General features: G+C 41.2%; 1 protein-coding gene across 1 annotated transcript in view; it reads left to right on the plus strand.

Moving 5' to 3' along the window:
* The window catches only part of LOC124158093 (Golgi reassembly-stacking protein 2-like), a 102,271-nt gene that overhangs the window by 54,751 nt on the left and 35,399 nt on the right, over positions 1 to 12,121 (plus strand). Inside the window, exons 4-6 of the mRNA XM_046533273.1 lie at positions 557 to 647; positions 6,969 to 7,095; positions 8,646 to 8,856. Of these exons, the coding sequence (XP_046389229.1) occupies positions 557 to 647; positions 6,969 to 7,095; positions 8,646 to 8,856 (429 nt within the window). The remainder of the gene's footprint in view (positions 1 to 556; positions 648 to 6,968; positions 7,096 to 8,645; positions 8,857 to 12,121) is intronic.

A 12,121-nucleotide genomic window follows, 5' to 3' on the forward strand; every position in this document is an offset into this window, starting at 1 on the left:
CTGAAGTATGTATGCGATGTATTTAGTGCACGAACACTTTAATACTCTCTCATGTATTCATGAGATTTGGCTGAGCAGACTTCTTTATGAATTTGCAAGTCTCATTCTCCTGTAAGTAGAATTAATTACCAGTGAATGTTCGTGCTGAAAATACATTATCAGCCTTTAAGAGAGCCATTTATAATTATTTACTGTTACCATTCCTGAATGAAATATGAAATCTAATTCCTTTATTCAACTTTAAACTAAATTATGGACTCAATTTAAAGTTGAATGATACTTCTTGCTTTTTTATTACTATTTTTTAATATAATGTACTTTAAAGTCTTTAAAAATCTTCGCAAGTCTAAAAGGGTATTAGTCGGTCGATCTTGAATAAAAAGTACCTTTGAGGATAGGGTATTTGTTGGAAAAGGTATCGTCATTTGCACTTGAATGAGATGAAGTCAATCTGGGAGGGTGCCTACTCCAAATTGCAAGACAATGAAAAATACAGTGTTGTTTCTAATTGTTGAGTCTAGATGATACCGTTTGTGTTTCCTTTGACTGCCACCAGGAGGTGAACCCATCGTCGCCAGCCGAGGAGGCCGGACTTCGAGCTTTCGAGGATTACATTATCGGAGCTGACTCGGTTCTTCACAAGAGTGGTAAACATTTTGTGGGGTGATTGGGGGCCCCAGTCGAGATAAAAGTTAATAAAAAGTAGTGATTTCTCAAGAATAAATGTTGTGAGAATGCATAGCTTGTAAAATTTTCTAATTTATCCTGGTTCTAGTATCCATTTTTTGAATTTTTTCCTTGAAACTCCACTGAAACATAAAAAGCCTCTAAAATAACCAAGGACATGAGTCGGTTCCTAAATTTTTTTTGTTCTCGGTACTGGTCCGATTCTCTCCCATTGGTTCTCGATACTCGGCTCCAAGGATGAACTATTATTATCTGAATTAATGGCAAATTTTGATGAACAACAACAAGAAGTCAATGACAATAATTTCACTAAAGAATTAAATCAGCAGGAAAGCTCTGTAGAAAAAATCTTAAGATTGTCTCCATAATTTTATTTTCCTAGTAAAAAAAAGTTTAAATAACACGTTGTTAAAGAATGCATGATCGACCAATGTGTCACATTACATCAGGTAGCCACTGGTTCTTTCTCCAGGTCTTGACTTTAAAAATTCAACATTTTTACCCTATTTATTCTGTTTTGGTAGAAATATTGCCTGCAGTACCAAACAGGCATTCACCGAAAACAGTAGTTGTCGAATGTTGGTGGTGATTTTCGGGAATTGCTGCGTAGGTAACATTTTCATGCTCAAATAACGTTTCACTCCTCCCACTGGGAGCGTTATCAAGAGAATGGGAAGGAAACTGTTGTCATCCTGAGCTTATACATGTTTTGTTACCTATTGTTGACCCGATTTTGAATTTTAGGTGATAGCCGTTGGTCATTATATTGGGCCAGGAACCCTCTCCATATGCTAATGACGCAGGCCTTTTCAAAACGCTAACCCACCGAGCCAAAACCGTGTGTGATGCGGAGCATATCAGTGGTGAAATGCAACACCTTATGTGGGCACTGAAATGGTTGCAGTGTCTCTTTCATAAAAAGAGCGATGAAAGAAAGACACCCCCCTCAAGATGATGACACAAGGGGAAGAATTAACATACGCTAAACTTCCATACATCTCCGGGGTCACCGATAGAATCGCTAGGATCCTTCAAAAAGGCTACATGAAGACTGGCTTCTGCACGGTGAAGAAAATTCATAGTATCCTACCTTCACCGAAGGGTAGCCATCCTCCCCTTTAATCTATGGGAGTGTATGAGGTTCCCTGCTGCTGCGGCAGAAGCTACGTGGGACAGAGGCAGCGTTCAATCTCCCAAAGGCTTAAAGAGCACGAAAGAGCGTTAAAACTACATCAGTGGGATGCATCAGCTGTCGCTGAACATTATGCCTCCAGCCCTGGGCATAGAATAATGTTTAACGTTACACGGGCATTGGCGAAGACGGAATAATATCATCAGCGTCTTATACGTGAATCCGTCGAGATAGCGAAGAAGGCCAAACAACTTCAATAGGGAGGATGGATGTATAACCTCAGCCGCTTATGGAGAGGGTTCCTGGCCCAATCTAATGACTGACGGCTATCGCCTAAAATTCAAAATCGGGTCAACAACAGGTTAACGAAACCTATAATATAAGCTCGGGACGAGAACGGTTTCCCTCCCATTCCCTTGATAACGCTCCCAGTAGGAGGAGTGAAACGTTGAGTGTGAAAATGTTACATACGTAGCAATTCCCGAAAACCACCATCAACATTGATAAAAGAATCCGTGAAAAACTTCATACGAAAAGTAGTGGTTGAATTTGATTGGCCACGCGAAATATGCTTGGAGCACAGCTTACATACTTCATAGCATCAGGATCTATAGTGAAACTCCCCCAACATCTGATGACATCATCCGTTAATTTGTTGTAACTAGTGAGTCAGTTCAAAATATGTTCTGTATTCTGCGATGTAGCTTAAATTGTTACTTTAATTGACAACTCACTTGCATGCTTCACTGTCACAGTTCCTATAACCTCAGCAATAAACTGCTCAATATGCCGCTACAGCGACACCATGGATAAACTGAGCGGACATGAGCTAACGCAACGTTGCAATGCAGTGCATTCTGCAGGATAACCACACTTTTCGATGCCTTGCATGGGTTTATCAACTTACGAACAATTTCTCGGAACATATCTTGCTCATATGTCGAAGATTTACTGTATATGTACGTGATTCAATCATAAGAGCACTTTGACGTGAAACGATTTTCCACTGGCTGCTGTTCATTGCAGTCCACACGGCATTGCAGAGAGTTGCATTTTCTGAACACCGCCTAAATATCACGTGAACGGCAGCTGGCTAGAAGTCATTTTGTCTGAAAGGGGCCTCAATGTAGCATTGTCTGTATTTGATGCGGTAGAAATTTCAGCGAAGAACCGACAGTACCAGGAGCCGTGTAGCGGAAGCGACACACCTCTAAAAATAACCATTATGAGTAGTCCTTTCAGAAAAGCATCAGGGTCTCTTCTATCTTCTCAACCTTTTATTTAATTTATTTTTATATGATATTGATACCCTCAGTATGTTTTAAATAAAACAAGAAATGAGTGCGTAGAATGTTATGATTGCAAAATATATTTGGTTCAAGCAATCTGAGTACAGTGAAACATCTCTTAAACGAAACTCAAGGGACCGAAATTTTGCCGTTTTGTTGATCGGGAGTTCGTTCCCCGGGTGTGATATGCATGTTGCATCATCCTAGGGGCACGGAAATTGAAGGGAGTCTGTTTGCGTTATCTTCATTCTTCCTTCGCACACTTCTAAACAGTGCTGATTTCTTCAACTGCAATGCAAATTGCGGGCCAGAGACCACAATTAGGAAGCCTAAGTGCGTATTATCCAATCACTTCGCGTGCTTTTTAATCGGTTTTCAAAAATCGGTTTCATAATAGGGGAGTTCGTTCATTGGGGTTTTTCACTACCCTGTTTACATAGGCAATTGGCCGGTCCAATAGCAGTTGTTCGTTGAACGGAGTTCTTCGTTTAGCGAGAGTTCGTTAATGTGAGGTTTTACTGTATTTTTTACTACATCTTACGTATAGGCTTCACGAGAGACAAGCGCATTGTGGGGGCCTACTAAGCTCAGGGCCCAAGGCGATTGCCGATCGGCTGACCTGGCCAGACCGCCCCTGGCCATAATCACCAGGGGCAGTTTGGGCTGGCCAGAGCCACTCAAGCCCCTCTGTTTTATGTCGAGAGGTATTTTGTTTTGCAATCGGTCAACAGCCCTTATTTTGACCTCTCTGAGCACAAAAATTGTAGATGCCTGTTCAAAAAGCGTGCTGGAAGTGAGATGATATTCATGATGGCGGCTAAGTTAAGAAATGCCGTTTTCTCTTAAAGGTCGTTTTAAATGGGGCACTTCATTTTGCAGGTTAGCACTGAAAATGTTTGTTGAAATTGCAAGAATGCATGCTCGGGATTAGAGTAGAGGTTAATTTGATGTCTCGCATCCACGCATCCTCACATTTATTCTAGCAATACTCCGCTATACACGACGAAATATTGATTACGCCTCCGTATGTACGTAAGATTGAACAATAGGGAACTTGCATATATTTCAGATATAATCAATAGCCCCAAAATTATATAAAAATATATGTTTGCATATCTCGGTGAAAGTTTTTTTATTATTTTATGACGTGGTTAGCGATATTTAATGCATCAAAGCTCACGAGAATTTTCAAATGCACGTGAGAATCGAAAACGCCCGATGATTGGCTGGTAGAAAAGTGACGTCATAGTTCAGTATGAGGAGGCACGGCGGCACGGCCATAGTAGAGGTTGCATACTTGAATACAAGCGACGGCGTGGTTATGATTCATTTATTGAAGTGCAGACGTATCGGAGTTGTTCATTGTGACTTCAGGGATATTATTTGATCTATTTTTTCTTCATTGAAAGCGATAGATTGCGGAAAGATGAAGGAATATGGCTATTCTTAGGCTGATCCTAGGAAGCTTCCTGTTACTGATTCTATCATGATACCAGGGTATTTTAGTGAAACTGTAGACTTCGGCGCCGAAAGACAATGCCGAGAAATGGAAAGGTAGCTGATGTGCATCTGAAATGTTTTATAGTTCATAAGAAAGTGAGACTTGCATGTAATATTGGCGAAAGCGTATACTCATGTGAAATGTGTATTCTTTTCGCAGTCCGTTAGAGTCTTATGGTGAATTTATTTCCACCTCGAAGCTTTCGATGATACTTTCAAATTAAAAATACCTTGCCTGGAGGGCGACAGGAAGCTCTGAGGAAGCCAGACTATTAATGTTTCAATTTAGTAGCGATAATATAGACGAACTTCCAACACAATCTACCATCTTGTGACTAAAAACCCTGAAGCCACTTCCTATTCTGCAGAAAGAATCGGTTAATCGCCCTTCGATCAATATAATAAACACAACGTCTTCAGGTGTTAATAAGTTACTTTTAAATAAATACTTCCTAAATTAGCATTAGAATCTGCATGTTTTCCAAACAGAGTCTTTAATACATTTTGGGAGCTTCTCTCACGATATATCTGAAACCTACTCTAAAGGTGAGCTCATCGTCATTGCGATTGGTTGTCACTTAAAAATTCCGTATCAGAAATCGTAGAGAATGACCTTTGACGATGACTGTGATCACCTGCACTCACGCTATCACTGGAACCCGTGGTGGAAATATCAAACCAATACAATTTCTAATTGGTTTTAACTGGGGAAAGAGCAACATAGAACTGCAAATTCTTCGGGCAACTTTAGGTTTGACTTTCCCTCAAACACCCCATTTCCCCTGTGGTGCACATCAGGATCCTATCTTTATACGATGGCCTGACAACTTTTAAATGGATCCTTGGTTTATCCTGACAACCAACTAAATGGAAATTGCTGATCCACACGTCTTCCTCTATCTCCACAGTTTCCAAATCAGGGGCCGTGGAGTATTCCTCTTGTGACTCAACTTTTTCTGAAAAGCAAGCAACGGCATAGAATAAAATCAAAGAATGCTGCGATTCATTTTATGTGACCACCTCTGGATTCCATTCGTTTTCCATCTACAACTTCCTTTATCTTTCGAGGTAAACTATGGGACAAGATAATGTTTAAATATTTTCATTAATTTATAACAAAATATAAGTTCTAAAAATACCCAAAAGCCATTTTATTAATCCGCACTGATGATTGTAAATGAAGATGAATGCTGTAGACGTAGTTGTTTTCCGTTGGTTGAGTTGCAAAGTTCATAAAGTTAAAAAAACGGCTAATTTTTCGGTGCGTGGAGTCATTTATTGCACTGGCCGCGTCTACATTTTTGAATTTTTTTGTAATAAAATCAGAATTTAGGATAAAATTTCCTTTAGAATGACGTATAGTTCATTATTATAGCATGCTGTGAAGCCAGGATATAAATTTGCAAAGTACAGCGGCACATCATTTTGACGCCGACAGTAGAAGAAAACGCTGTCTTCTTGGCTGGCACTCAATGCATGAGGATCAACGTTGCTCTTTATTTTCATATTCCATCCCTTGATTTTAAGCATCATAGAATTTTCTATGTCCTTCCGTAACTGAAATTGAACAAGTGCCATAAATAATTTGAGTCCATCTTAACCATCGAGAAATACCTATCTCGATTTTTGTTGAGAAGTTGATTTTTTATTCTACGGCAGCCGAATTATCGAAAAATCTCAGTTTCAAGTTATTCAGTCAATGAAATATGGAAATATTATTTATATTTAAGTTATCTTCGCTTACATAGCACACGGGGTTATCATTCCGATTATTATACTCTTATTTTTCCGTAACGCTCATCCCGACAGACGGCATGCATCGAGGCTTTTCTTCTAATTTGCTCGGTGGAAATGCTGACAAAAATTTTTTCTGGGGTGTTATTGCACAGAGAAACAATGCACCACTTGTAATTTTTCCGTATTTCACCCATGTTCTCCTTTAAATGCAACATGGCTCTTCCAAACCTGCAGTTACTGGGCTTGGATCTTGGACTCCTATTGAACTATGACGTCACGGCCTAAGATTAGTGGGGGCAGTATTTTTTAGCCCGCAAAACTCGGGAGACTTTTGGGAGTCATTTTCTAGTGTATAAACTGAATTTTAAGCGGAAAAAATTATATTGCGGTACTAAGTGTTTACTGTAATATATCAGCATACTGTTTATAAAAAGTATGCAATTTCCCTATTACGTGCTCCTTGTAAAACGGCATTTGGAATTGGAATAAATCGCTGTATTAAACATGTGTTGTAACAGATTGACTAAGTATTAAGAGCATAAAATGGCCTTACTTCTCAAGATACTTAGGAAAGTGGTTGCGTCTGTTTCAGAAAGTGTTACATGTGTTTGTCTTTGTTGCAGAGGATTTGTTCTCGCTGATTGAGGCTCACGAGGGGCGTGCGTTGAAGCTGTATGTGTACAACACGCAGGAGGACGCTTGCCGTGAGGTGACAATCACGCCCAACTCGGGATGGGGCGGAGAGGGGAGGTAAGTGAACATTCAGCACTCTCGCTAACAACCTTATCACAAAGGTCTTGCTTTTACGAAGCAAATCGTTTGTCCCGGTGTAGGAGCCGATCCAATCTATAGTTAAAGGAACGTCATTAAGAAATTTAAGTTGTTACTTAATCTATAATCCCTGCCCTGGGCCTTATTCATGAAGGCCTTGATTGTGTCGAATCCTCGACAATGTCGAGGTGGCGACGTTCAAGCCTCCACGTTTCCGTAAGTTGCAATTCCACGAAGCATATTGTCGCTGTTTCGAGGCCGCCCTAAACGGAATAAATATTGAAGCGAGGTAGGCCTCGACAATTATTTCGAGTCATGTTTATCCTCAATTTACAAGGATTGCAGCTGCAGCTGACATATTTAGAACCTTATAGTTCAATAGCTGACGTCCGCACAATGGTGATCACGGTCTTATTTCATGTATTTAAGGCGGCAAAATAGGTATAATGATACACATATAATTTTATAATACGATAATTCCAAAAACCGAAGTTTCATGACGTTGTTTCATGAGCTATCACCTGTGAACTAGCCTTAAAGTTATTTTCTGTGAAGAAGCGTTATTAAATATTCGCCATCACGAATCTCAGTCACATTAGAACAATATTTATACATTGGATTTTACAGCCCTCAAATTTGTGAAGTTAGGCAAAACTCATAAACTCCCACTGACTGATTTAGGGTTGTGTCTACGTTCGTGTTGATTTCGTGATTATCATGGGTTGTGTTCTTCTTTCCGATGCATGTTATATGGCTGTGTTTTCTACTGTAGGTGATCAATGTAGAAATGTTGGAAAGGAGGAAAATCTCAGTAGTATAAGGGAGAAAATGATAACTGAATTGAGGCTTGTTTTTTTTACCTAGACTATAGCTCGCCAGCATGGAAACAACTTACAGCTGTAGAGATAAATGAGTGTGCTTGTTTTGAACTGTAGTACGTGGTGGTTCTCTTTGAACTTGATAATTTATGGAATACCTAGTGCTCTAAATGCATTGTACTTATGTGTGGATAGCATGAGATAATTTCACATTGGTTACGTTGTCATACACTTTGCAGTTAAAAGAATATGAGAACAATGACATTATTACACAAGAATAGCCATTAGAAAAAATTACCCTGGACCGGGAATCGAACCACTATGTTATCCATGTTCTTTAACCTAACTATTGGTTCTCAATCACCTAACACCTAGTGCCGTGAACCTCGGTATAATTGCCATGGGAATTAAGGAACCTGGATAGCGTAGCGGTCTGTGCAGTGGCGCGGAAATCCAAAGGTCTGTGGTTCGATTCCCGGTCCAGGGGAATTTTTTCTCATGGCTATTCTTTTGTAATAATGTCATTAATCTTGTATTCTTTTGACTGTAAAGTGTATGACAACGTAACCGATGTGAAACCCAGCAAGGCCTCATCCATATTCTTCACTGGGAAAACTGAAGACGTTGCATTAAAACTCCAGACATTTGCTGTTGTTTTTTTGTTGTATTGAGTGGTGGAATGAATCTAATTCTGTTTTCTCTCCCTTGTAGTGTTGGCTGCGGTATTGGCTACGGATACCTTCACCGCATCCCGATCCGCAACAACCACGATGCCAGAGGTAAACCGCGTGTCGTCAAGGCAGCTGTCACGCCTCCAACTTCATCCCCCAAAGAACAACCGGCGCAGATGCCAGCTGCAGCGACGCCCACGCAAGCTGTCTCCCCACCATTGGCTCCAGCTGCATCTGATTCCATCCCAAAGGTATGATCAACAACGCCGTGTTGGTTTTACGAGTCATGGCCCCTTTGCGGACAAAATTAGCCATGAATGTAAATGAGCACATTACGAAAAACTAGATTCACAGATTTGGAGCACTTTTGGAGAAGTATTTATTACTGCGTACTCAAGCAGCGAGGGGGGTTTTAGGGGGATAAAAACCCCCCAGAGCTCAGGGAAATTTTGAAGTTTAATCCATTTTACTTAATTGGATAAGATATTCTATATTATTATTACAGTATTCTGCCGATTAAGGTAGGTTTCCATGGAGAAAGAAGTGATCTGGGAGTAAGTAACTCACAGTAAGGCCTACTCCCTTTCAATCCATCTAAAAATCCTATTCTTTTCCTTCCCCTCCCTCTTTTCCCTAACACTCTACCCTCTAACACCATTTTCAACATCCCCTCCTCACTAAGTACCCCTCCCATCCATACCTTCTGTCTCCTCCGTACCTCATCTAAAAGATGCCTCTCCTCGCCAACCATATACAGCACTTTGTCGTTCCTTTTCTTCTCCATTCTTCTCCGTACCCTCATCTCGAATGCCTCCAATCTTCTCTCGTCGTCTTTCCTTAATGTCCACGTTTCCGCACAGTAGAGCGTTACACTCAAGATCAAACTCTTCACTAACCTTTTCTTTAAACTCTTACCTAATGATGCTCTCAGAAGCTCCTTTCTGTTCATGAACGCCTCTTTTGCTAATGCAATTCTCTTCCTAATGTCCTACTACTGTGTCCGTTTTCCTCTAATGTACTCCCTTAATAGTTGAAATGCTCAACCAGCTCAAGTTTTTCACCACCCACTTTTATCATAAGTCTCACATTCCTCGCTCGTGATGCTGTACAAAACTGCATAACCTTAGTTTTCTTGTGATTAATCCTCATCCCATATTCTCGCAACGGTTGTATAACGCATCCACTAGGGCCTGAAGCCCCCTCACTGACTGGCTAATCAACGCCTGATCATCTGCGAATCTCACTGATTTGAACATCATTCCTCCTACTTTTATTCCTGCTTCTAATTCATCCCATGCTTCCCTCACCATCTCTTCAGCGTACATATTAAAGAGCAGCGGCAAAAGAGGACAGCCTTGCCTCACTCCTCGTCCCATTCTTGCTCACCCAGATTCTCCGTCCGCTATCCTCACTTGCGCAGTCTGGGCCATATATAGATTACGAATCAGTTGCCTATCCCTCCAATCTACACCTATTTTCTTGAGAATATCCAATAACTTTACCCAGTTCACTCTATCAAAAGCTTTTTCAAAATCCACAAACAGGCATACACGTCCTGCTCATATTCTAGGTTCCTCTCGACGAGGGACCTCATTGCATCACGAGTTGACTTCCCTTATCTGAAACCAAACTGATCTTCGCCCAATTACTTGTTTGCCCTCGCCTCCATTCGTCTGTTCAATATCCTAAGCACCACTTTTGCCGCATGCGATATTAGGCTGATAGTCCTGTAATCTCCACATTCCACAGCTTTCTTCTTTTTCGGTAGTGGAATTCAAACCGTCTTCACGAAATCCTCCGGCCAACATCCCTCCTCATAGATCCTGCGTACTAGTTCGAAAAACCTTTTCTTACCTTCCTTCCTTAGATTCGTCAGAAGCTCACACGGGATATTGTCCACGCTTCTTGCTTTCCTGGCCTTTATATCACAAAGTGCTTTCTCTAATTCTGAATCTAATATCCCCGGCCCAAGATTATCCTCCTCCACTTCACTTTCATCCTTTAAAGTCAATCTCTCCGGTCTGTTCCTTCCTTTATAGAGTTCCTCCATGTATTCCTTCCATCTGCTCTGTACCTCTTCTCGCTCGGTTAGTATCCTTCCATCTTTAGCCTTAATTTTAGGCATGGTTGGCCCTCTTTTTCCTCCCGATAGCGACTTAACTTTGCCATATAACGCGCCTACCTCTCCATCCTTCTGTAACTTTTCCATTTCCTCACACTGTCTTTTCCACCGAGGCTCCCTTGCCCTCTTAGTTTCATGTCGTAATCGATTACAGTGGAACCCCGATTTATCGTTCCCGCATTCATCGTTTTCCCGCATTTATCGTTCGCCGCTCCTGGTCCCAAATTAAGTTCCATAAAGACAATGTAATTTTTTCCCGCATCTATCGTTCCCCGAAGTATCATTTTCCTGCATTGATCGTTTGAAGATCGTGGTCCCGTCGAATAATTTTCCCTCATTCATCATTTGATAAAAATGAGACAAAGTGTTTACAACGTGTTATTTATGGCTAATAAAAACAGACACATAGTTTGAATCTTCCCAAGGAGATTGGAATGCGATAGGGAGAAGCAGAGTGCCGTGGGATAGTTACATTAGCGCATTTCCCAAGATCCGGTATTCCCCTCCATTCAGCACTCGCCTCCCCCCAGCACTCGCCGGTTGAAGCTTTCTTCTTCTCCGAAATAAAAAAAGGTCCCAGCTCGAGCTGGGATCGTATTACGAAGACCTTAGCTTCGAAAGAAAATACAGTAAACTCTCGATTATACGAAGCAGGATTTTACAAAGTTTTCGATTATAATAAGTGATGGTGCGGTCCCGGCGAAAAGCCTATGGTAAATACATGGTGCTATTCGATTATACGAAATGTTTAGAATTTACGAACTTCGGATCGGTCCCCAAGAGCGAAAGGCATTCGTTTGTACGAACTAAGGTGAAATATTTGTCAACAAAACTAGTTACGCCGGCGTAAGTAGCTAAAAAAATCAGCGCTACCAACTGTGGTTCATCAAAAGTGTGAAATCGTAAATCATAGTGCAACTTTGGAGGGAAAGGGTTTGCCTAAAACCTCACGGTGGGAATTTAGGGGAAGTAGGACTTAATTAAAATATCGCGACTGACATAATGCCCCTATTTACTTGCCTATTCGTAAACATCGCATCGACAATACTTCGTAGTTTAACATGTCAGGAAGGTCGCGCGGGGTATTTTGTGCACTCCCAATTAACCCTTTGCACTGCTGTGAACGTACCTGGTGCGTTTGCAAGGCAGGCTGCTGTGAACGTACTTCGAAGACTACTTGACTACTTTTCGCCGAAGCACTTCGATGGGTCCCTAATCCGGGACCCTTTCCTCGACGAGCTCACCCTCGCTGGCCCCTCTCTTCGACCCTCCGAGCATGGGGCCTATCTCCCCAAAAGTGACCGCTCTGACTGCATTTTGAAAATCTATCAATCAATGCCATCATCAAAAATAATTGTTTGCATCGCACTCCTGCCAATAAGGCATTCAAGTAT

This window comes from Ischnura elegans, chromosome 4, assembly GCF_921293095.1.
Source record: "Ischnura elegans chromosome 4, ioIscEleg1.1, whole genome shotgun sequence".
Lineage (NCBI taxonomy): Eukaryota > Metazoa > Arthropoda > Insecta > Odonata > Coenagrionidae > Ischnura > Ischnura elegans.